Below are 26,053 nucleotides of genomic sequence, written 5' to 3' on the forward strand. Positions count from 1 at the left end.
TGGCGAGGGGGTGTTAGAAGAAGGGCTGGGAGGTCAGTGGGCAGGCAGTACAGGGTGGGTGAGGGTGCCCTGAAACTCATCAATGCGAGTTGGGGGGCTGGTTGCTACTGGGGGTGTCCCGCGCCTACAGATATGAGCTTTGCTCACTCAGCCCTGACGTGGGGTCAGCCTGGTTCAGACCTGCAGAGGAGAGGCAGCATTGGGCTCGGGTTGAGGGGACCACGCCCGGGCCACAGCTCACAGATGAAAGCGTCTCTGACCCAGGCAGTCAGGGCTGGGCCAGGGTAGGTGCTGAGCCTTCTCCACAGACTTCTGCAGGGCAGTGCAGGCCAGAGGGGCAGCTGTGGGCTCTGGCCTCAGGATGGGCTCGTACACAGGTGTTTGGGTGATAGCAGGGTTGGGGGGGGCAGCACTGGTCCATAGGACAGGGGCCATGCCAGCAGAAGGGGACAGCCAAATGCAGGGACAGAGCAGCCTCCGACCACAGCGCACCCTAGGATACAGGCTGTTGTCCTCTCCCCAGCGTGCATTCTGGCCCCGGCACCTGGTGTGGCCCCACCTGCCTGGCCTCAGGTTCTCCCTACACCAGGCCCATCTCCCTTACGTACCACCTGAAAATCCCAGTATCACTGTGTGCCCCGCTGGTCCATGGGGCAATCCGGAGACCCAGCTCATTCAACGGCTCCCTTTGCAGCTTTCCCACAGGTCCTGCAATGGAGACAAACAGCCAGTCTGCAGGGCAGGAGGCAGAGTGCTGTGCTAGAGTGAGACATTTCCCGTCATGAACCAGTGGGTTCTGGGTGCCTAGCAAGGGCTCTGGGCTCCATAACACAGGCCAGGGCCTCTTGCCAGAAGTGCTGCAGGTGGGGCAGGGCCGAGGCCAGTGCCCTGAGATCTCTGTGATGACCAGGCTGGCACCAGGCTGGGGTGTGACACCCACAGGAGGGGCCAAGGAATGCCTGGTGTGAGGAGGGACCACGGGCACAGATGGAGGGGGACCTGCGGGGGCTTCAGCATGTTCTGCTGGCAGGTGGGCTGGGCCGTCAGGGATGGGGAAGCTGCATGGTCCCTGCAGCACCGCATCTCTCCTGGGGGCCCAGGCATGATGGCTGGGGGGCCCACCCACTCTGGAGCCCCCCTGACCTGCCCCCCGAGCTGGACCTGGACTCTGGAAGTCTGTCCAGCCTCATTCCCTGGAACCCCTACTGCCCTCCTAAGCCTGAGTGGTGCCCATGGGGGGCCTAGTGGAGGTTTGCATACTCTATGTGGCCAAGGTTCTAATCTGGGTTCAGCTGCTTCTGAGCGACAGTTTTCTCACCTGTGAGAGGGTTGGCATGACCCCCAAAAGTCTCTGTAATCGGAACTTCTGGGGTCACCAGTTCATTTCCTGAAGGCAAACCAAGGTCCAAAAAGCGGGCTGATGGACCCCATGGGGGAGCAGAGGTGGTAGGCATTGGACCCTCATTCCCTGTGTGCAGCCCCCTGCCCCCCATGCAGGTCCTTGGGCTGTTGGGGAGTGGTCAGCTCTGAGCAGCACTTCATGTTCCACACTTGCTCTGGACCTGCCTCAGTGGCTGTCCGGAGGGAGGAGGCCAGGCCCTGGGCTGGCTCAGAGGGTGGGGAATGGGCTGGGGGCTGGCTTGGGGGTGCAGGGTCTGGTCCACAGAGTAAGGGAGGCCACCTGGGAGGGGTGAGGAGATTCGAGTTCCAGCAGCTGCTCTGGCACCTTGCTGTGTGCAGGGAGAAGATCACAGCTGTCCCCAAGACCCCATGTCCTTAGTCACATATGTGGGACCTTCCGCGGTGACCAGTGAGGGCCTGGCCTGGCAGGAAGAACTCTGGCCTCCCAGGGCATGGTGGCTCCTTGGGTCAGGCCTCTGGGGACGGGGCTGCTGCTCTGCAGTGGCTGCCTCGGTAGACCCCTTGTCAATTAATTTGGCAGCTCAGTGTCCGGGGCAAGTGGTGTTTGAGAGGCATCATCTATCCATGTCAGAGATGAGTTATGGGACTCTCTGTGGGGCTGCAGCCATGCCTTTCCCCAGGCCATCCCCCAGAGGCTTGCTTTGTCATTAGCTCCTGTGTTTGCATGTGTCATTCCTCCCGACCCCCGTCACTGTGTGGCCACGGGGGACTCATTGGAGGCCCATTATCGGTGCTGGTTTTGAGGGATGATGTGGGGGCAATGGGGGCAGACCCATCTGCACACACATCAGCCCTTTGTCTCGGGCCTGCTAGGGAGATGAATGAGGCCTGTCTAGGCCTGCAGTGCCTGGGGGACCTTGGGGGCCAGGGCCGGAACTCATTCTCTGGACCTTGGGGGCCAGGGAAGATCTCGAGGGCAGGGATGGACCTCAGGAGCTGGGGATGGACCTTGGGGGCCAGAGCCGGACCTCAGGCTGCATGTCAGGTACAAAGTGGCCTGTGCTTACCTCTGTTATCACAACCACAGCAAACAGGTCTAAGCAGACACAGGTGGAGGGACGGGTACCAAAGAGGGAACCTGGCAAAGCTGTGCCAGTCAGCTGGGGTTTCTGCTGGGCCAGTGCTGGGCATCCCCCACCCCCCGGCCCCCTCTATCGGGGCCAGGAATCCTTCTCTGCATTCAGTCCAGGCTGACCCAGGTCTTAGACCAGCTGATGCAGATGCCTCTCTCTGTGGTAGGGAAATTGAGGCCTGAGAACCCTCAGGAGTCAGCAGCTGGGCTGGGAGCCGACCTGATGAGCTCACAGACACCCCTGCCCCATGGGGAGTGACTATGAGACAAGGTTCTGGGAGCATGAGGCAGCACAAGGGGCTCCCACCCATTGCTGAGCTGTGAGGGGCCTGAGGATGCAGAGGGCTGTCTGGTTTCACAGAGTGGGCAGAGCCAGCCACAGGGCACTGAGGGGCAGGGGAGACACCCCGGTGGGGAGCAGCTACCATGTGCGTGGAGACCCCACCTGGCAGCTGCCAACCTTCCTGGCTTCCTTGACCCCTTGGCCTGGCCCCTGAGGCCCGCCGTGACCGTCTTGGCCCACCTCCCACAGCCACCTAAGAGGGCAGCTGGACTGGCCACTGGAGACCATTCCTCTGGACTCATGGCTCACTGCCCTGGCACTGACTCTACTGGGTCACTACCCTGATCCTGAAAGTCCCCCTTCCATGTCTCTCCTCCTGCTGAATGACATTCGCACGCCTCACCTGGGCCCCCAGTCCCACTCCTGGTAGGCACCCAGTGGATGTAGGAAGGAAGAAAGGAAGGGAACCGCGGGCAGGGAGGTGCCCATGCTGTGAGAAAGCATCAGTCTTCCTCACCAAGGGCCTTCACCTGGTCGTCCCCTCTGTCCTCGTAATCCTGTTCCTGGGATAATCTCTAAAGGAAATAATGCAAGACACAGAAGGAAAAGCCTGCAGAGATGCGATTGCATCCCAGCGGCCCTCATACCATTAAATGTGGGCCAGTCCTAAACGCCCAGTCCAAGGGGCTGCACTGTTCCGTGGACACACATGCCCCCGATGACACGGTCATCCTCACTGGTGGCAGGAGGCTGGAGGCCAAGCCAGGAGGGCACCGGGTTGGAGGTGCCAGACTTGTGTACACCGCAGTTTACGGCCGCTTGATGACACTTGTCGGTTTACTCCTCTGCCAGTTTCTTTTTTTTTTTTTTTTTTCCTCTGCCAGTTTCTATGGTTTCGAGATAATTAAGCTATAGGATCGTGTTTTGTATCTGCTGGGACTATTCTCCATTTCCAGAATGATCCCGGTGTATTGATTCTTCTGTGTAAATTCTAGAGCCAACCTACCAGATTTGGAAATTCTCTGTTAGCATTTTGATTGGGCTTGATCTGACTTTACAGAGTTTCTGAGAGAGAACTGACAGCTCTATAGCATTGAGTCGTCGTATTGGTTTTGGAAACTGCTAATTCCATTGGACTGCGGGACGAACATGCCGTCTGACCACATGGAGCGGGTGTGGGGGCCTGGAGGCCAGCGCTAAGGGGCAAGCAATGCGTTTACCTCCTCTTCTCCACTGTCTACTTCTTCTATAAAATGTTTTAATTTTTTAAAAATGTAGACATATTCTTTTTTTTTAAAGATTTTACTTATTTATTCATGAGAGACACAGAGAGAGAGGCAGAGACACAGGTAGAGGGAGAAGCAGGCTCCCTGTAGGGAGCCTGATGTGGGACTTGATCCCAGGACCCTGGGATCACAACCTGAGCCAAAGGCAGATGCTCAAACACTGAGCCACTCAGATGTCCCTGGAAACATATTCTTAAAAAGGGAGGCACTGACAAAGCCTAACATGTCCTCCAGAGGGAGACCAGGCAGAGGAAGGAAGCTGGCCGTGTCCCTGCAGGAGAGATGGGAGCTCCGGGAAGGGGGCCAGGCCCGGAAGGCGGCACCGGGCAGGGAGGACAGATGGAGGGGGCATCTTGTAGGCAGTACTCCTGGCCCTGCGGGGGCAACCTTGGGATGCAGGCAGTGTGGGTGTGTGGCGGGTGATGTCCAGTGCAGCTGCAAATCCGTGGCTGTGATGCTCCAGCATGGAGCTGAGAAAGTCCTCTGTGCTCAGGTGCCTGGTTCTCTGGGGAGCACCCCAGAGCTGGGGCTGGGGCTGGGGGAGGAGAGGTCCAGGGCAAGTGAACTAGGAAAACATGAGAGCCGGTGGAGCCCCGTCCTGTTGAGTGAATGACAGACACCTGGAGGTAAGAGGTAGCTCCTGCATCCTGACCACTCCCAACTCTCTGCCTGCAAATCACAAACAAGGACTGTGGGGCACGAGCATCTGGTCAGCCTGGCCCCTTCCCAAAGGGGGCCCCACGAGTGACCCGCAGGATGGTGGCCATTTACAAGTTAACAGTCCGGGTGTCAGAGGGGCAGTGCTGGTGTTTGCTCACCGTACCCCCCCCCCACCTGTGCAAACACCTGAGGGACTGGAGGGGCTAGTCCCCAGGCTGTACGGAGGTGACCTGCCCCAAGCTGTGAGCAGGAGGGCCCTGCAGCCGGCATCCAAGCAGGTCTCCCCACAGTGTTGTGCAGTCTGCAAGGGGTTGGAACAATAGAGACATTTCCCCAGCAGACTCTGTTCTCCCGCTGCAATGCCCACCCCCACACAGAGGGCAGAGCCTCCAGGACAGTTGTGTCCGCCCTTGGGGGTCATGGATGCATCAGGGCAGAGACAAGATGGATGGGTCATCCGTAATGAGCTAGTCCTAAGCCCCCTCTTGGGCCGGTGGCGGGTGGCTCTAATGACCGCTGGGCCCAGCCTCCCTGAAGACGGGCAGCCCAGCCCACCATCCTTCAGCTGTGCCTCCCAAAGTGACTGCGGCTGGGACCCTCACCCCACTTTCCCCATCTCCAAGGGGACAGGTAGCTGAGGGGACGTAGCTGAGCTTTGTGAGGAACAAGCCAAAGGCAGAAGCAGTGACAGTGGCATTTCAAGGAGGGGAAGGAGGCAGGGACTGCATCCTTGGTCACCCAGGCCTGGAGCAGCCACCAGGTTGGTCGGTGGAGCTCGAACCCCATCCTGCTCGCCTCTCTCACCTTGCAAAGCCAGGTGCTTCCCTGCAGGCCTTTCTGCGATGTAGTTTTCGATTCTCCCCACCCTGGGGAAGGTAGGACGCCCAGACTGACCCAAAGCCTCAGACAGAGGTTCCCTGAGCACCATAAGCACCTGCCCCAGCCCAGGATGGGGACAGATAAGGAGACTGCCCAGTTGCCTACCCCCCCCCCCCCCGTGGACTGGGAGGCCCAAAAAAGCTGCATCGAGGGGGATGGCACTCCAGATGCACAGTTTCCCTCCCACCCCCTTGTCAGGCTCCTGGCCCTGAGGAGAGGGCAGACAAAGGCTTGGGGAGGAAGAATGTGCAGCTCCTAGAACAGCTGCTCCATGGACAATGGGTCTGAGAACCGCCCACAGGGTCCTCCCGTCACTATCACACCCTGGCAGCACTGAGGTCACTCTAGCATGTCCTGGGCTGGGTGCCTGGCCCAGAGCTGCTCTCAGGCTGCAGAAGGGGATGTGATGGGGCCGCGGGGGCCTGAGGATGTGAGCTGGGTTCGAATTGTGAGGGGGCATTTGCGAGGCAGATGAAAGGAGAGCAGCACAAAGCAGGAGCGTGAAGGGGCCCATGGTTTCGGGGTGGGGGGGGCAGCCATGGTTGGGAGTGAGGTGGGATGCAGGTGTGAGTCCCAGGAGGGTGGGAAAGGCCCATCCACTCCCCAGAGCCAGCACCTGTGTGCCCCACAATGTCAGCCTGCCAGAGCGCCAGGGTGGACCCCCCAAAACAGGAAGATGAGGCCAGTGGCCGTGGCTGCAGCATCCCATGAGAACCTGCACTGTGGCCCAGGGAGAAGTGCACCCCTTGGTCCCATGAGGATGACTACCAAGCATAGCAGGGATGGCACTGGAAGAATAAAGTGGTTCACTTCCAAACTCTGTTGCAGAAGGCAATCCTGGCTGAGAGTCAGCAGGCCCACAGTTCTGGCCCGCTTCGGCTAGGCTTGTAGGTGAGGCCTTGTCCCTCGCGGGGCATCGGGCTCCCCATCTGCACCATGAGATGTCCTCCCCCAACTCCCCCACATTTCTCAGCTGTGGCTTCCCAGGGTGCCCAAGATGAATGTCGATGACCTGGCCAAGGTCAGCAAGCACATGACGGAGCCTGGGAGAGCCTCCCCACCCCGCCCCCGCCCTGCCGGGCTCCTGCTCCCTCATCTGACTGTCTATCCAGGGCACTGGTATCTCCTCCTTCCTGCTGGTGGAAGGAGGAATTGCTCTGTAATTGTCCAGTTCTCTTGTGCATATTTGTTTCTATGGAGGGGTCATGCCTCCTGTTGGGGTCCTTTCCTGCTCCCTAGAACAACCAGCCTGGTCTGGCCTCTGGTCCTGGAGGCCACTCCACAAAGACCAGCCAACTAACTGCTGGTCCCAACAATGAGGCCTGTGATTTGCCCCCTGGGGGCCATGTCCAGGCCTGGGGTCCCTGGGATGATGCCCCCTTGCATGGGCACCTGGGTGTGGGCAGCTCAGGGAGGGGTCTAGCTGCCTGGTGGCCAGCTCAGCCCTGGAGATGCTGGCAGGCCAGGGACTGGGGGGGGGGGGGGGTGGTCGCTGGGAACGCTCAGCTGAAGTAACAATACGGCCCATGAATCATATTTACAAACACTCCAGTGAGCAGGAGAGGGACGTTAATTAAATATTCACATCCTGCGGGGCCTCAGGGAGCCCTGAGGATGAGGACATGATTGGGAGCCTGCAGGAAGTACGAGCTGCTGGAACGTGGGCTGCCGTGGGGCTCCTTCAGCAGCCTGGCAGGTCTTATTATGGTGATTAATTTTGAGTTATCAGCTCTAATGCAATCACCATCATAGGCCAGGAAAGCCCTCTTCATCACTCCAAGCCCAGGCTGGGGCAGCCTCAGAGGAAGAGAAGGCAGGCACTGAGTTTGTCTTCAGAGGGGGTCAAGGGGGACCACAGCCTTCAGGATCGCTTGGAGGCCTTCCTGAGAGGGGCCGCCAGTTGTGAGAACGAACCCAGTGTCGTGGGGGCCTGAGGCCGAGGCCCCTCAGGTGGGGCTTGCAGGGCTCTCCCAGCTGCCTCATTGATCGGGAGAGGAGAACAGAAGCCTCCGACACCTGGGAAGTCTGGGGCAGCTGGAGGAGCTGGCTGGGACTCCCACAGGAGCCCGGGGGCTTCTGGAGACCCACATGCCCCACATCCGTCAATCTCGATTAAGGAGGGCCACAGGGAGCTGGAGGCTTCTCCAGCCACAGCAGCATTGTCCTGGTGACGCCCGGCTGGGGGATGAGGGAGAAGGAGGTGGGCGTTGCTCGCATCTGAAAAACCATTAATCCTGCCATGGTGATTGAGCACCCGTGACGAGCAGTCATTGTGCCGTGCCGCACGTGCCATGGGAGGGGCAGCTAGGGGAGATTGATCAGGGATGAATGGGGTCTCTTTCTTTATGGACTTTCAAAGGCACCATTTGGCACCCTGAGCAGTGCGATCGATGCAAGGCAGCTGACCCCCCTGTGGCCACCTCCAGGCAGCAGGTGGACAGGCCCACGTGGGGGACAGCCCGCGAGCCCCTCCACCGCCCGCTCTGCACGGTTCACCAGGCCGGGGGCCCTTCCTGGTGCAGGGCTGTCGGCCATCAATTCAGCCTCTCCTTTTGCACTGGAAGGGAAGCTGGGACAGTTGCCGTGTTTCCTGATAAATTATAGTCGCCGGTTCCCCAGCCTCGCAGCCCAGAGGAGCCTGGCGCTTGTATAAATCAGACTAATGAAGGCTGAGGCTGTTGTTTCTGAGAGCAGGCATTCATTCTGCAAACCACCACGGAGTGCCCGCTAGGTGCCCGGGCCTAGGCCGCCTGTAAGACAGATGGAAACCGCAAAGGGCCCCCAGGCCGGCGGGCAGGCAGACACATGGCAGCCCTTAACGGCAGGCAGCGCCGGGGCAGCCCCACTTGAGGGAGTATGCCCGCTGGGAGCAGCTCCACCACCTCCCATGAGGCTTCAGGCCAGAGCCTCAACCTCTCTGAGTTCTGCTTCCTTTACCTAAAAAGGTGCCACAAGGACACCTACCTCGCAGCACCCTGGACAGGTGGAGGGATTAGGCGCCCTCTCAGCAGGGCCCAGCCCTGTGCCTGGCACCCAGGGGCACAATAGATGGTGAGCCCCTCTTTCTCCTGTGCTCCCACTGCCTGTGGTGAGCCCACCCCGGACTGTGGGAGGCAGGGCATGGATGCCAGATGCTGGACTCCACCACGGGGTGGACGAGGAAAGACATGCCAGCAGGGATGATGCAGACAACTTGAGTAGGGGCTAGGGGATAGCGGGGTTGTGAGAGAAAGGGGTTGTGAGGGAGACACAGGACGGGTCATGGAGGACACAGGGGTGCTGAGAGAAGAGCCAGGAATTGTGTTGGCCACGCAGAGCTGGGAGAGAGGGCCGGTCCTGTCAATAGTCTGCTGTGAGGGCCCAGGGCTGGGGCTGGGCCTGCAAAGATGGAGAGGCTGGACTGAAAAGGAGCATCAGGCACTCAGAAGTTGCCTGAGCCACAGGACGGCCTGGCCCGGCAACAAGCCCATGGCAGGGACACATGCGACTGGACGGGCCACATGGGAAGGACCAGTGTCCACTCATCCCCTTCAGACACAGGCACACGGGCAGAGAGAGACAGCCACGCAGAGTGTCCCAGAATGCACAGTGCAGACACACAGTGGGCACACAGTGGACACAGTGGACAAGCACAGAAAGCACCGTCGTGGCATATGTTCATCCAGGTACTCAGACTATACCGGAAACAGATGACCAGTTCATCCCAGTCTGTCCAGGGCTTTCCCACTTGACCTCAGAGGGTCCCCATCCTGGAAACCCCCAAGTCCCAGGCCAACAGGGACAGTTGGTGACCCCAGGTCGGAGACACACAGACACACACAGGCAGATGCAGCATGTCACACACAGAGCAGAGACAGCCCCTCCCCGCAGAGATTGCACTCCACAACCATGCACCCAGACACACGCACACAAAGAATGCCAAAACCACCGCCATGGAAACAAAGGCCACGCAAGTTCTAGGAAGAATGAAAGCAGCAGTGGAGTTGGTGGCTGCTGCTCTGACGTCACCAACGCGGGCTCACTACCTGGGGGCTCAGAGACTTGAATGTATTGACTCTCAGCTCTGGAGACAGGACTCCAGAATCATGTTGCAGGGTGGCTCCTGTGCAGAGGGAAGGATCTCTGCAGCCTTCTCTCTGTGGTGAGCGGATGGCCATGTCTCCTGTGTGTCTTCACAGCATCCTGCCTCTGGTGCGCATCACACAGGGTCAGCTTCCACTCTCACGGCCTCCTAGCGCACTTCCACAGGTGGATCTGGGGGACATGAGGGAACCTAAGAGCTCATTGCACATGGAGTCCACCCCACGTGGCTCCATCATTTAGGTTTTCACGAGGAGCCAGAAATCTGGATTTACAGAAGTCTGATTTCTCCACGCTGGTGGCATCTTCCCTTTAGAGAATCAGTGTGAGGACCTCACTTGCGCACCTGCCTACCAGGCGTCCTCAGGCTGCTCACCCTCCCCAACTTCTCCCTGACACCGTCAGGCCGCCGCTCACCCTCCCAGATGCCTGCCTTCATTTGGCTTTCCCTGCCTTTCAAGCCACTGGGTCTGTGCTCTTGCTGTCTGAGATGTTCACTCGGCAAGCTCAGCTCAAGTGTGGACCCTTCTCCCAAGCCCCTGCCTGGCCATGGCACCGTCCCCCCTCTCCTGCTCCTGAATCTCGTGGGATATTCCTCAGCACAGGGCCTGCTTCCCATTACCAGGGCTGGCTCATCGCTCTGCCTCTGCTCTGTGGCAGGGTGCAATTTGGGAACCAGCCTCACTTATCAGCTTTTAGGAGGCTCAGACGCTGGATGAGACAACCATGAGTTCAAATCCTGGCTTCTGTGACCTAGAGTCACCTAATGTATAAGCCCCAGTTTCCAAATCTATCAGATGGGTATGATAGCAAACCCCACAGGGTTAGTTTGAGAACTGCGGGCCCTCATGTGTAGTAGGTGCTTCCTAAATGTCTGCTGAATGAGTGCCGCAGTCACTCCAAGGAGGAGCCAGAGCTCTCCTGTGGCTGGTGGACGGGCCAGGAGAGGACTGGGTGCAGATTCCAACAGCTCACAACCGTGGTACTCACACGGATGAATTTCTTATTTATTTATTTATTTATTTATTTATTTATTTATTTATTTATTTATTTATTTATTTATTTATTTATTTATGATAGTCACAGAGAGAGAGAGAGAGAGAGAGGCAGAGACATAGGCAGAGGGAGAAGCAGGCTCCATGCACCGGGAGCCCGATGTGGGATTCCATCCGGGTCTCCAGTATTGCGCCCTGGGTCAAAGGCAGGCGCCAAACCGCTGCACCACCCAGGGATCCCACGGATGAATTTCTTTTAGCTTTTAGAGCAGGCACGGTGGTGCTTGCATTTCCTCTGGGGGTAGAGGGACAAGAGGAGCAGGCTGAGGTTCATTGTGCTTGTGACTTGCTCCGCATGAGCAGCCACTTGGCAGTGATTGGGAACTAATGTCCAGGTAGACAGACCTGGACCTGCCATGCCCTTTCTCCTCTGCCGGTTTTAAGCAGAGTCGCCCTGGTCAGCATGGAGGTGGTGGGAGGTCTCCAGGAGCCTGACGCCTGGGGCTGCTGGGCAGGCACGAGGACCTCCCTCCACTGCTTGGCCAGGGGCCAGAACCCACTCTGGGCCTCAAGTCCCCCCATCTGCCTGCTCAGCCAGCATCTGGGGCTAGCTCTCCTGGGCCCCTCCTGGGTCTGTCTCCACTGGCCGAGTGACCTTGGACACTTCATAGCCTGTGATTTAGCTTCCTCATCTGGGACCGAGTGCCACTCACAGATCAGTGGTAAAGGATGAATGAATAAATGAATGCACACCCCTATGCCCAGTGCCCAGTACCCAGTAAAAGCTCACAGAATGTTAGGCAGTTGTATTCATTGTACCAGGGGGCTCCATGTCCCCAGGTCCCCTTCACCCCTGGTGGTGCCCCCCCCCCCCCAGCTTCCAGTCCAGAGCTCCTTCCACTCCATTAACCTAGAAGAAACCCAGCGGGACGAGTGGGGCCCCATCCTCAGGCTTCCCAAGATATCAGCTCTTGGCCTGTTCTCCTGACTCCTGGCCTGGGCGGCACAGTGGCCCCAGCCGCCACCACAGAGCCATCCTACAGACCCCCACCGGGACCCTCTGCAGAGCCCCCAGCTTGCAGGGACTGAACTCTGACCCCCATTCTTCCAGCACGAATTCGGCCCGCCTAAGGGCATGGGGCCAGGCCAGCGGCCCCTGGGAAGCTGAGGCTCTGGCATGCCTCCAGGCAAGACTAGCAAAGCTCAGCAGAAATGCCCCGGACAGGGACACGCAGGTCAGTGGCCTGGCCAGCCTGTTGCTGGCAACATGGGGTCTGCAAAGGCAGGAGCTGCCAGCCTGAGAACAAAGGGGTCTTGAAGAGAAGGCCCAGCCCTGGCTCTTGCTTCAGAAAAATCTGCCTCGGGGAGGAAACACTAGGGATTGGCCACATCCCACAGGCAGCTACGGCTGCTGATGACAACTGGCTTGGCCTGGACTCGGGGATCCCTGCGTCCCCAGGTGAGGTGTCCACAGCGAGCTCCTGGCAGATTGGCCCCTCCTGGAGCCCAGAGGCTGTTTCCCCCTACTCTGCACTGGAAACACCTGTCCCCCTTCAGAGCCCTGCCTAAGGGTGTCCACTGTCCTCTCCTGGGCCTCTCTGCCCTTCACAGCACTTACTGAATGGTCCCCAACTTAATCTTCCCCAGCAGCCGTGTATCACAGGGCCAAATCCCTCCATCTCTGAACTCCATGCCAGGCCCACAGTATCTCTCCAAGGACACCAGGTGAGCCACCGGGATCTCATGTTCCCAGAGTCTTTGCTCTAGAGATTCAAAGATTGGTGTTTCCAACCAAAACAGAAAGGGGATCCTGACTGTAAGTACACGTGTGTGGGTGTGCCACATGCACAGGGGGCATTTGGGAATGTGCTGGAACCCCAAGGACGTGATATTGACCTGGGCTGCTATGCTCGGCCCGGAAGCACCTCTGCACACTTGACAGCGTGGGCTGAGTCTCCCTGAGCCACACAGTGAGGGCCCAGGGCTTGATCCCCTTTGGGCCACCTGCACAGGGTGCTGCCCCACCAAGCTCCATTCTGAAGTCTCAGGCACCCCTCCCCCCACTCAGCCAGCTGTCCTTTGTGTCCCCTTGCATCCATTTACATGCCCAGCATTATGCCTCTCACTCCCACCCTGTATGCTGGGGTCCCCAAGCTGTGGGAGGAGAGCCCCGGGCCCTGCTTCTTTGCAGCCCCTTTCACCTCTCCTGCTCCCCCATGGCTCTCACCTTGCAGCCCTCCTCAGCCTCTGCGGAGCCCCATCTCCTGGTGGCCAGGAAACAACCCAATTTCGACAGGAACCTCTGGCCTCTAGTTCCCCAGCCCCTGGACCCTTCCTGCTCCGGGTGGACACCACACCTTGCCTTCTAGGTCCCATTGTTTCCCCTTTACTACCTGTACCATCTTGCACGCCTCCTGCCTTCAGAGACAGTAAACACCGAAACTCTTCCACCCAAATGCCAACACACAAAACCCCAGCTAGTCCTTGGGACGCAGTCCGTCCTTCCTTTTGTAAAACACTGTAAAGTGTAGTGCCCCTGGCTGCTAGGACATCACAGTCTGGTTTCCCTCCTCCTTCCTAGACTCTTCCCTGCTCCATTGGCCGCTCAACGCTGAGATTCTCCTCCTTGGCCTCCCAGGCATCTCGTGCACACTCATGTCTTCACCTGCACCTGCACACGGGTGACCCCCACCCCCATCTCAGCTCAGACCTCATTCCTGAACTCCAGGGCCATATGCCCACGGGGTCCCGGATGCCCCAGATGACTCAGACCCAACACATCCCAAATAGACCCATAGCAGCAGATGAGACACAACCCAGAATGTGGGAGTCACCCTGGGCTCTTTTCGCCCCTTCTCCTGCCCTGCCAGGTGCAGTGGGTCATGTACTAATGCAGGGCCAAGTTGTGGCTGTATAAGGAGAATTGCCTGGAAAGCTTGCCAAACATAGCTTCCTGGGCCCTACCCCTGACTTGCTGAATCCAGAGTTCCAGGGCTGGGGCCTACGAGTCTGAATTTCTAGAAGGCTCCTCTGTGTTGCTGTGAGGACTGGGGTTCAGGCCTCTTCTCTAAGCCACCTCCTCCCATGTCCACCAGCCGTGGTGCCACTGCTTGCCTATCCTGGGCATCTGCTTCCTCCTGGCAGCCCCTCCCATCCATTCTCCACACTGAAGTGGCAGCCACTTCACCAAAAAGCAATAGGACCACAGCTCACCTCTGCCTAAAAGCCTCCCATGTGCCCCCCCCTCTGAGAACACTGCTTCTGGCCCTGCGTGCTTAGTGGGATGACTTCTGCTCACCTCCTGGAACCTCCTGCCTTACCCCTTCAGACTCTGCATGGGTCGCCCGTGTATATGTGCTGTTATAGCTCCTGTCTTTACATACGTGGTCTTTTTTTTTCTTTTTTTTTTTTTAGATTTTTATTCATTCATGAGAGACACACACAGAGGGAGAGGCAGAGACACAGGTAGAGAGAGAAGCAGATTCTATCCAGGGAGCCCGACGTGGAACTAAATCCCAGATCCTGGATCCCAGATCCATCTGCTGAGGGCAGATGCTCAACTGCTGAGCCACGCAGGTGTCCCCACATGGTCCTTTCTGACCATATGCCCCTAGACAGGCCTATGTCTCAACCCAGGCCTGGATAACTGCCTGCCTCCCAGGCTCCATCAGTCCACACAGTGATCACAGATGTTCTAGGTTCCCCTGTAGCTGAACAGTGGACCCTCAAGACAGGATACAGTGGTGCCAACCCAGAGCTGAGCCCAGGTCCCAGCTCAGAGAGCTGGTTGGCAAGAGTTAGTGAGCAGGAGAGTAAAGCAGGAGAAGGAACGGAGGCTGGCAGGGAAGCCCAGGCCTCGAGCTGATCTGTTACCAGCAGGGACCTGGAGGTAGGTCCTGAGGCTGGCCCCACAGGAGCCTTGCAATGGTGTTTTCTGCTCTCTCCATGCTGGGTTCCACCCCACCTCGTAAGCAGCCAGGCCAGTGACAGGAGCTTGCCCTCCTCTCCATGTGCTCCCCGGTGAAGGAGCTTCCAGGAAGGTGAGGTTTAGGGCTTCCAGGAAGTCCTGGCCCCTCCTGTACCCTGACCACCTCCATACTATATGAGTAAGAACAGGAGGCTCACAAGGACCCTAGGACCACCTCACATGTGAATGCTGAACTGGCCCGCCTTCCCCATTCCTGGACTCTGCTCCCATGCTTGGCTTGTGCTGGGAAGACTCACCATCGTCTTGCTGTCATGGCAGTCCCAGCTGGATGGTGGACCCTGTCACCTGGCACCTCTGCCCATCCCTCTGTTCCTTTACCATGATTTCTCCCCCCCTTTGCCCATCCACTGCCTCTGCTGCAAGACCTGCTGGTCACATGATGCCTTATCCATAGCCCTCTGACCATTCTCAAGGGTTTTCCCTGTGGTCCCGAGTCCCCCCTGTGGAGCCCCAGGCCCTCCCCGGCCCTGCTCTTTTTTTTAAACAGAGACTTCATGTGATTTTTTTTAAAAGATTTTATTTATTTATTCATGAGAGACACAGAGAGAGGCAGAGACATAGGCAGAGGGAGAAACAGGCTCCATGCAGGGAACCCGATGTGGGACTCCAGGATCAAGCCCTGGGCTGAAGGCAGAGGCTTAACCGCTGAGCCACCCAGATGTCCCTCCCTGGCCCTGCTCTTAAGATGCAGAAGCCTTATGGGGAGCAGTGTTGGCTGGGGTAGGGGCTTGCCTAAGCTGTGTGACACCCCTGTTTTGCCCCCTCACTGTAGAGATGCCAGTCCCTCTATGAAATGAGTCTGATTCGATGGCCACCTTATCTTCTGCCTCCCACACTCAGGATCAGCTACATAATTTGTGGATCCCAGTGCAAAATGAAAATGCACATTGTTCAAAAATGATGAAGAATTTCAAAATGAACCAACCACCAGGCTCACCTAAGCACGTGGGCCTGTGTGACTGCTGGCGTCTCAGCCCGATAAGCCCAGCCCTACCCACATCTCTTTCCAGCTGGTGACGGTCTCTCCGCCCTCTCTTATCCTCAGCTGCTTTCTAAGACAGATCCTCGGGGCCCCAGCGCGGGAGCCCAGCCCCAGCCCCCTGCAGACAGCAGAGCCCTGTTCACCAGGTGGTCAACAGAATCCTGCAGCCCTCTGGGGGTCTTCCCCCCACACGTCCTCCGGGCTGCAAAGCACTTACATCCTCTCAAATCGATGCTTATTTATGGAGCCCCACCTGGCAGAGCTTGAGCCAGAGAGGAAAAGATGAACATTCAGTCATTGCCCTATAGGAGCTCAGGTGATAGATAGCAGGGATACTATCTGGAACAAGAGCAAAATACTGGAACAAGAGCAAAACCAAACACGGATCCTGTGGGTTCAGAGAAAAACAATTGATTTGGTTAGGAAACTGAATATCACAGAAGAGAGCATAGAGATGGACTTGAAGAAATGGGCATGATTTTAGGACCTCGGACAGGAAAGCGAAGGGGCATTCCAGGGAGAGGGCACGGCATGGGCAGAAGTGGCCTCGGGAAAGTGTGTAGCTGGCTCTAGAATCCTGAGTTGTGCAGTTTGGCTCAGGCATGGATGATGGTACAGTGGACAGGGACTTGGGGTCAGCCATGCACGTTCCAGGCAGCCAAAAAGTGGCGTATCTTCTTGCTGGGGACACTGAAGGGGGTGTTAAGCATGGTGCACACTTGGGAGCAACGGGAGAAGATAAGGGAACCCCTCTGCAGAATGCAAGCCACACTTCTCTGCAGAACGGGCTGCTCCTACCAGGGTGCCGGTCCCGAGGCTGTGCGGCCTAGGCGGCCTCCTGCCCCTCGCGCCCTGGGCGGGGGTCGTGGGACTGCGGCTTTCCCTCCCCTGCCATCGCTCTCATTGGTCCTGCGCGGGTGTGTGTGCGGAGGGGGGTTGCGGAATAGGATCCAGCACTGAGTGGGGGTACAGCGGCTGCGCACGCCCGTAAGGTGAGGCCGGAGTGGGGAGAGCGCGGCTCGCCACTCTGCTGGCCCCACCATACACTGCATTTTCACTTTATATTACGGTTATTCTCAAAGTGCACACAAGTAGAGAGAATGCTGCAGTGCTCCTCCACGACCCTCCCCGCCCCGCCCCGCCCCGCTGCGCCCACCCTCCCCCAGGGCCGTCCCCCAGCTGCAGGAGTGCGGGCGCCAGGGGCGCAGCAGCGAGGCCGGGTGCGGGCCGCGGGGGGCGGGGGCGGAGCGGGGGCGGGGCGGGGCGGGGGGCGGGGCGGGGGGCGCCCTCCCAGGGACTCCGGGCGCGCGGGCCGGGCGCCGAGCGTCAGTCTCCGCCCTGCAGCCCGCAGTGAGCCCGCCGCGCCGCAGCTGTCCGCCCGCCCGCCGCCCGCCGCCCGCCGCCCGCCGCCTCGCCATGCCCAACTTCGCCGGCACCTGGAAGATGCGCAGCAGCGAGAATTTCGACGAGCTCCTCAAGGCGCTGGGTAAGCGGGCGGGTGGGTGCGCGCCGACGAGGACGAGCGGCTCCGGGGTGCCCGGGCCCGCAGGCTCCGGGACCGGCCCAGGCGGAGGGAGTCCCCGGGGCGAGGGCGAGGGCAAGGGGAGCGTGCCGGGGCCACCCCGGGGGCGGCGGTGAGGGGAGCCCCGAAGCCGCGCGCCGTCCCCCCCACCCCCCGACGGCTCAGCCTGTCTGCGCTGGGTCAGCGCGAGGAGGACTCTCGCTGGAGTCCAAGGAGGACCAGGGACTTGCCATTTGGAGACTCGCTGTGAGGCCGGGCCCGGCCACGAATTCATCGCGCTGCGCAGGGAAAGCCACTTGCCCTCGCTGAGCCTCAGTTTCACCTCCCGAAAATTGGGGCGAGGGTTAGGGGAGGCGCGGGAACGCTTTGCGGCCGGGGCTCGCGGCCAGGGGTCCGGTGGCGCAGCCCTCGTTGCCCTGCAGGTGTGAACGCCATGCTCAGGAAGGTGGCGGTGGCGGCGGCGTCCAAGCCGCACGTGGAGATCCGCCAGGACGGGGACCAGTTCTACATCAAGACGTCCACCACCGTGCGCACCACCGAGATCAACTTCAAGGTCGGCGAAGGCTTCGAGGAGGAGACGGTGGACGGACGCAAGTGCAGGGTGAGGCCCCAGAAGCGGGCGGCGTTCCGGGCGCGCCCCCTCCACGCCCCGGGCCGCCGCAGCCCAACGCGCCCCTGCCTCCTCCTGCAGCTGGGGCGTGCTTCCCTTGCAAGGGCGGGCAGAGAGGGTTTGCAGAGAGGGTTCTTCGTGCGAGCGGCTTGCCCTGGGCTCGGGAGAGGGGCCTCCCCAGCGCGCCCCCACCCACCCCGAGCCGCCTCCTCCGCGCTCACAGCTGCTCCCGGAGCGGCGGGGAACCCCGGGCGGCGGCGTCCGCGGGGGTGCGGGCAGGGGTGTGGATGAGGCTGCGGGTGCGGGCGCTGGTGCGGGTGCGGGGGGTGCCGGCACGGACGCGGGCGGGAGGTGGGTGCGGGGCCACGGGGGCCGTGCCGCAGCCACGTCTCCTGTCAGCCACGTCTCCTGTCGCAGGTGGAGCGCCCCCCCCCAGCGCCCCTTCGGGGTCCCCGATCCCTGACCCACCCCCCCACCCCCCCACCCCGGACACCCTGGATCCAGTTTCAGCAGCCTTGTGAGCCAGCAAGGTCGACCTCTCCGTGCGACCCTCAGCCTGGTTTCTAACGGGAAAGGCGGGATCCTTACAAAAGCAAGGCAGATTCTGGCTGGGAAGATGGATTAAGTGCTTTAGTCCTCAAGGGCCAGAGTTTTGCATTTCTATGTATATTGGCCCCAGGGATGAACCAATGGAGTGAAGCAGCGGTTGTACATTCCTTTCTCAGATGGGCAAAAATTACATCTGGTTGAATAGAATGGCCAGTTAGTCCTGTATTTTGAGCGTAGATGGAAAAATTGTCGCTGCTTCTACCACTTATTTAAAAAGTGACAAAATGTCTCCCTCTCTTTCCCGTGTGAAAAACAAAGAAATGCTAATAATGTTCCAGAAAGTGAGGAATTAAGTCTCTCCTAAGTGGTGCCTGTCTGATCTGCGGAGTGGGACTCTCTGGGCTCTGGATTTGGGAGGAGGACACACAGACACGGCCACAGGAGCTGGCCCCCAGAACCCGAGTGGCCAGAAAGCCATGTCCAGGCTTAGAGCTGGCAGATTCTGAGCCGCTCGCCACTGCACTGTTAGAAAACACAAAAGAGTGGTTGGGGGTAGTAAGAGTGAACATCTTGGAATCACGGGGAGAAGGCCTGGCAATTGGCAGGGCTCAGGTGGGGACATCCAGCTACCGCCAGAGATGGTGATTCTGGTAAAAATCAGGTTCACACGCCAGCCTGGCAAGTGTCAGAAAGTAAATATGTGTGCATCCCGAATCGGTCTCCCACCCCAATGTCGAGCACTCTGTTTTGTGCAGACTGGGGAAAACCCCACCTCCCACCTCCAGGAGCATCAGATTGTTTTGTCTTTGGGACCTAGCCTGGAAAGTGGTTGTGTTTTTATCCTTAGAGCTAATGACACTTGGGTTTATCAGAGCAGCGAGTGTGCTGCATCTGATGAGTGCACATAGAGAGGAGGGTGTTATCCCCAACTCTGTGCAGTGGAGAGGGCTTTGGATCTGCTGGCTGTGGTGTCTGAGTGGTCCTACAATAGTACAGTTGATGGGAAAGTTCTTGTCCTTAATACCCCAATTGCTTGAAGTGATAGTCCATTCTGACATAAATTAATCACTGCGTGCTGTAAATGTCATTACTGGAGATGTAAAGCATGCCTCAAGCGTTGCTGGTTCCCCTGAGTGTGTGTGTGTGTCTGTATGTGATGGGGGAAGACTTGGGGGGATACAAGGTAATATTTATTCCCCATAAAACCTGTGACCGGCCGCCTCCTGAATCTGTGAACTCCATAGGGCGCAGCAGAGGGCTCTGTGCCCTGCTGACGGGGACCATGTGCTGCTTCTCTCCATAGCAGTGACTCTCCGGAGCTCACTGTTATCTCTATTCCTGCTGCCAAGACTGTAATTAATGTCACGAATGGTTTTCCTGCCCACAGAGTTTGGCCACTTGGGAGAATGAGAACAAAATCCACTGCACACAAACTCTCCTTGAGGGGGATGGCCCCAAAACCTACTGGACCCGCGAGCTGGCCAACGACGAGCTCATCCTGGTGAGGTCATGGACCCCTAAATCAACCCCACAGCCCTAGATGATGCCTACAGTGCGCCACGCAAATGCTTTACCCTGGGTTAAAATGTGAGCGGAAAGCTCGAGGTGACAGTTTAGGTCACAGGCAATCATCGTTCCATGGTGTGGTTGGGAGGAGCGTGGATCGGGGGCACAGCAGGGCTATGACAGGCTGCAGTGTCCTCCCTGTGCATCCAGTGGAGCCTTGGTGGATTCTCCGAGCTGGCCTCCCCCTTGACCCTACCCTGGCTGTGAGGCCCCAGGGATTTTCACTCTGCATAGGGATTTTTCCCCCCTTCTCACTCCTCATTTTGCTGCCAGGGAAAGATTTCAGGAATTTTAGCATGTCAGCACTGGGAGCCTCAGAGAGCATTTTTACCCTTAAACTTACCAACAACGGAGGCCTTCAGGGGCCAGGCGAGTTGTGCTGATGGGGGAAGGGTCTGAGTGAAACACCGTGTGGGGCTAGGGGAAGGGTGGGCCCCACCTGAAAGACATTCAGATTAAAACATTTTAAACATTCCTGGCCACACAAAATTCACCTGGTGAGGCCAATTTAGAAACCCCCACCGTTTAATCACACACCTCCTTGTCCTTTAGGTGTGGGGGCAAAGGAGGTTGGCCAGGACAGGGGAAGGCTCAGTCCCTCTTCTTTTGTGTTTCAGAGTAGACCAGGCTTTCCCTGCAGCAACCCCACCCCTGCCAGACCCACACACACACATGCACACACCCCCCACATGCATGCACGCGCACACACACACGCACCAAGTGTACACGCACACACATGCACACACACGCAAGAAAAGGGAAAAGCTGTGTGGGTAACCAGAAAATGATATCCTTTGTTCTCCATCAGGCATATTGTTACCATGTTCCCTCCAGGATGCCTGAGGCCCCATCTTAGCAGTGTTGGGGAGGGAGCCTGCAGAGTGGGGTAGCCTCCCTGTGTGACCTGGGCGTGGCTGTAGAGTGAGGGCTGACACTAAGTCTGATCACCCGGCTGCTCTCAGCCCTGAAATTGCACGTTGATCCTGAGAGCAGACCCTGAATGGAGCCGTCTCCATTAGTTTAACTGGGGCTGTTTGATCTTAGGCTCTCCTCTTGTCCTCCTCTGCCGGATTTCATTTTGAGCACTGTCTGCTTTCATAGAGAAGGGGACTGGCTTACTTTGCAACCTAGTGAATGCTGTTTCTAGGAAGGAATACTTGATGGAATTGGAGGAGGAGTTTGAGGCTGAGATGTGGAACTTAGAGAAAAAGGAACAGAACAAAAGGTTCACTGGTACGAGAGTTCTGGAGCGTGGCTGCGGGTTGAGCAAGCTTGTCTTGCCACGAGAAAGTATGATTTTATTAACCTGGTAACATGCAAGCAACCAGAGCACACTGCTGCACGGTGCCTCCCTCCCCACCTCCACCCCTGCATCCTTCCCTGGCTCAGCCGACCAGACAACCCTCAAAGGGCACATTAATCCTTGGCATTTGAGACCTGAAATATGGGCTTTTATTTCAAGGGTTGTTATCGTTAATAAATCCAAAACGCAGGGAGATGCCATCTCCTTATAACAAGAGGCAAATTATCCTAGTTAAGTTGAAATAAGTGCTCCCCGTGCCAACAGTAAATTGTCCCCCGGGGGCTGTAAGCTGCCTTCCGTGAAAACAGAGTATCTTCCCTCAAACCACCCTGGAACATTTCTAGAGTTTCTTGCAGGAGTCTTTCAGTACGGGTGCCAGCTGAGAAAGACGTTTCAGATATGGTTGGAAATGTGATTTCTTCTTGTGTCGGCCTGTGGGAGGTGTCAGATACGAGGATGGTCAGATCCATGGAAGGAGTCAAACCCCAAACACTCCATGGTTGTAGAGCTGAGAGGTTGGCACATCTAGAGGTGAATGATGGTGGGAACCCCTGCCTTCCTCCCAGCACAGAATCAGGTGCAGACGGAGGAGGTGTCCAGAGCAAGTACACCTGGGCTGGTATGAGCAGCTAGCTCCCTACTTGGAAAAGGAGTTGGTGATGATGGACATTTGCTTCTGAGTATCACTCATGACTAGTATTTCCCTGAGACACACATTGGCATAATAGCACCTGCTCCTTGATTGCCTCTCAGCTTGATTGCCAGCTGACAGGCCAGGGCAGGCAAAGGTCCAGGTCTGTCCAGGCTCTCAGCCTCTCCCAGGCCTCATGCCCCTTTGAGAACTGCAGAGCTAGGGATGCTCCTACTGAACGGTGTACATCTGCAGACATGCCTGCATCAGATCTACAGAACAATTTTGATTCTTGGTTTTGTTTGTGAAACAAACATACTGAACTGCCTGTGGGAGCCCAAGAGAGCAGGCCTGTGCATAATTGCTAGTTTGGGGGAGTTTTGATAGTTTATTTACAGGCGACACCATTTTAGGGGCCAGAAGGAAAACCTCCATCTGTGGAATGGCTTGTGCCTACAGCACAGCAAACAAAGAACCGTAAAATTTTAGCTGGAAAGAGACTTTGGGATCATCCTGTTGGATTCCACCCATCTGAAACCCTTCCTTTCCACTCCAAACCAGCAAGAGGCAGGGCAGTGCCCAGTGTGCCAGCTGTATGCTGCAGAGCTGGGTCTGGGAGCCAGCACTGGGCCTTTACAGCTCAGACCAGTTTTCTGGCTTGTGGGTGGCTTGAGGGGTGGGCAGCTGCTCCCTGGAAGGTGCTTCTGCGCTCTCCTCAACAAGGCCCCATCTCACTGGTCAGCACAGGACCCTTGCTCTCCTGAAGTCATGTGAAGCAACAGAGCCACTTTAGAAATGTCCAGTGTGACATCTTCCCCTTTCAGTTTAATTTTTCAAACCAAGTATTTATGTCAGTATTCACAGGCTCCAGAAACAAAGGGAAATTACATAGAATTCTACACCACAGCTGCCTCTCTGCCAGTACGGAGCTTAAGGGAGGAAAAAAAGAAAAAGAAAAAAAGACCTTAGCAGTTAGCATGAACACATGGCACAGGAAATTGAATGTCTGTTACAAAGAGTCTTTAACGGGGCCGTAAGCGGCCTTATTAGTGATATGCTTTAAACGTATCTGCACAGGCATCTGCTCTGATTGCTTTTCCTTCTCTGCAGACGTTCGGCGCCGATGACGTGGTCTGCACGAGAATTTATGTTCGAGAGTGAAGGCGGCCGGCTTGTTCCTGCTTTGGGGGTGGGATGCATGTTCCCCTGAGAAATGTCCTTAGGTCTGAGTTGCCGGGGACCTTCCCTTACCCTGTTCTCCCCATGCCGGTGGTGTTGTGCCTCCCCAAGAGCCCTGTTCTCCCTGTGCTGGTGGTGTGGTGCCCCCCCCTCCCCAAAGCCTCTGTGCCCCTGCCCCTGGTGCTCTGTAGTTTGGCATCTGCATGGTTCCACCCATCATTAAACTGGTTGGCCAAATTTCAAGGCTCTTCCTTTCCTTGAGCTGCCTCTTCAGTTTCAGCATGGGTTACTGTGCACCCGCGGTCCTTGGCATTGCACTGCCCTGTGTGGTGTCTTCAGTGTCAGCCTGCTGCCTGGGTCCCCTGGGTGGAGCACACAGGCTCCTTCCAGCTGGATCTAGACTGAGATCCAGGTGTGTTTGGGCTTCACAGCGTTGTCCACTAGAATTAGTCTGTGTCCTAGCAGGAGAGGGAGGGTACATTCAAAAGGTATATTGAGGGGATCCCAGAATAAAGGGATAGTTTACATAGGCACTGACCTGGATAGGATGAAGAGAATCAGAAAGGATGCGGTGGCCCTCAGACTAGCAACAGAGGAGCTGTTACCTGCTGCGCCTGCAAACAGAAGGCACACAGAACCCCAGATCATAAGAGCTAAAGCCCAGGGGAGAGGCCACCATATAGGAGCTGTGGCCGTGCGTGGAGGGACGTAGCCACTGTCCAAACCATGGCCCCAGTGACATAAGGGGTGGGAGTGGGCGTGGAGTTTGCCTCGGAACTCCACGCCCTCCCAGGGTTAAGTATCCTGACCTCCCAGCTTTCCATCTCTGATCTACCCGTGCTGCCCACTGGCCACACCCAATTGGAATCCAAGGGCCGGTGAGGTGCTGTCCTCGAGAGTCACCCTCCCTGAACACTGCCAGGCACAGAATGGATCTGAACATGTACGTGGATGACACTCCACAGTTGCCAACTCTTACATTTTAAAATAAGGAGATTTCACATAAAAATCTAGATTTCTGTTTCCTTAGGAGAAAAATTGGGAAAATCTGGCATCCTGGAACTGACATTCCCACGGGGCTAACAGCTTCCCCCCCCTTTTATGTGGACCTTGGATTGTCTATCTCCCCATGGTTCCTGCCCTCATGTGTGTTGTTTTCCCAGCTTCTTGGGCATATCTCTGCTCTCAGGTACATGGGTTCTTGGCGAAGCCAGGCTAGAGTTAGCTGACCAACACGTGCAGGGATGGATGAGGCCAGGAGACAGTGACCCCCAAAGAGCTCACAGTCTCATGGGGCAGATTACCTAAGGGCCAGGCACCACGACCTGAGAGTAAATGAGGACACGTTTACCTAAATCCTCACACTTCTGAAGTGCAGGTCCCCACAGTGCTCTTGCAGAACTTCAAAGTCTCCCAGATACTCTGTTGCTTACGTGGAACTGTGTGGGGAAGGGGGTCTTCTGCTGAATCTTGAACACAGCTCACATCCTACAACCTGCAGTCTAGGGATGGTCTGGGCTGTGCTGCCCTCCATGCACACCAACAGCTCTGGTAGCAACTGTTTCTCAGCCCCATCCACTAGGCCCTGGTGTATCAGAGCAGGGCTGGATTATGGGTAGAAGAGACTCTAACACTGGGCTATACACTCTCTCCAGGACCCTGAGTGACCTCTGCATGTCCCAGAACTTCTCAAAACCCTTCATGGGAACAGCCTGAGTGCCACCTGGACAGTGGGTACAGACACCATGACATACTTAACATTTTGCTCCAGGTCCACACTCAGTCCAACATGAGTTTCCTATAGCAGAGAGCAAGTGTTAGAGGTATTGCTTGATGGCTTCCTGCAGGAAGGGGGTCAAGTTGGGCCTGTAAGGATAGGGAGCACCTGGCCTGGTGTGCGGTGGAGAGGAAGGCTGCATGGATGGCTAACCTGCACAAGGATGTCAGACTAGAGGGAGGTGAGGGGCCCAAGCTGGCCACAAAAGAAAGGGTGAAAGTCAGGTCGGCATAGAGACGGGGCTGGCGTGTCTGTACTGCACTACGGGTGCTGGGAGCTCCGCAACGGGGACGGACAGAGTGAAGCCTCAGACGTCTTGGGGTATATACTTCTGGGCTCTTCTCCGGATCTAGCCCAAAGGGGGCAGGTCCGGGTGGAAGGGCAGGTGCAGGAGGGCCTTCCCCTTTCCTGACCGGGATTTAGGGTGTCTCCATCACGTTCTTTAGTCACAGGGCACATGGGGCACGTCTGGCACACATGTATCCTTCTCTTTAGGGGGTGGGTGGGGTGGGGAGGCCAGAGGGAGGGAGAGTCCCCGGCGACTCCAGGCTGAGCGCAGCGGCCGACGTGGGGCTGGACGTCCCCACCCTGACGTCGGGACCCGAACGGAAATCGAGTCCCAGGCCGAGGCCCCAACGCGGGCACCTCTGGACGCCCGGGTCACCCGCAGCACGTGCACCGTGTCCCCACTGACTCTGGAGCGCCGAGCTCCCCAGAGCCTGGTGCACACACACTGCCTGGCACATACGGGGGACGAAAACCCACGCGGTGTCACTGTCCTCAGTCATCTACAACACTGCTCCCAACTCACTGCCGCCCTCGCATCCCCGCGCTCGAGCTCTGGGAGGTCCAACTCCGCCCGGCATTCAAGGCCCACCCCCACCCCCACCCCCACCCCCACCCCCTGCTTGGCCTAGCCAGGCACAACAGAAAAGGCAAGGGCTACCTCCTGGGCACACCTTCAGGTTGCCAGTGCTAGAAACCGAAACACAGCCAACTTCGGCTCCACGGCAGCACCGGCAAACCTAGACGACACCGGGCAGGTGGGGCCGCCACGAAGCCAGACCCCTCAGCCCATCCCTCCATTTGGGTTTCCTGCGCAGCGGTCCGGTCACATGACCGCCCGAACCAATCACCGCTGGGGGCGGGGCCCCAGACCGCATCACGTGACCACAGCGGGGCGGGGCCAAAGCGTGGGCGGAGCCAGAAGGCGGCGGTGGGGCGCCCCGGCATGGCTGGGCCATGGGGTTTGGGGTGAAGGGTCAGTAT

General features: G+C 57.7%; 1 protein-coding gene and 1 long non-coding RNA gene across 2 annotated transcripts; one reads left to right on the forward strand and one right to left on the reverse strand.

The window, feature by feature from the left end:
* The first annotated feature begins 17,005 nt into the window (after positions 1-17,005).
* On the forward strand, positions 17,006-23,250 carry CRABP1 (cellular retinoic acid binding protein 1). The gene is made up of 4 exons (XM_038533056.1): positions 17,006-17,133; positions 17,592-17,770; positions 19,716-19,829; positions 22,939-23,250. Exons 1-4 carry the CDS (start codon positions 17,064-17,066, stop codon positions 22,987-22,989), a joined length of 414 nt encoding a protein of 137 aa, XP_038388984.1. The 5' UTR covers positions 17,006-17,063; the 3' UTR covers positions 22,990-23,250.
* Positions 21,324-25,912, reverse strand: LOC102151339. The gene is made up of 3 exons (XR_005357148.1): positions 25,731-25,912; positions 23,546-23,621; positions 21,324-21,629 (listed from the first exon to the last, which is right to left on the reverse strand). It is a non-coding gene; the product is annotated as an uncharacterized LOC102151339 (long non-coding RNA).
* Positions 25,913-26,053: the final 141 nt, after the last annotated feature.

The sequence above is a fragment of the Canis lupus genome, chromosome 3, assembly GCF_011100685.1.
Source record: "Canis lupus familiaris isolate Mischka breed German Shepherd chromosome 3, alternate assembly UU_Cfam_GSD_1.0, whole genome shotgun sequence".
NCBI classification, from domain to species: domain Eukaryota; kingdom Metazoa; phylum Chordata; class Mammalia; order Carnivora; family Canidae; genus Canis; species Canis lupus.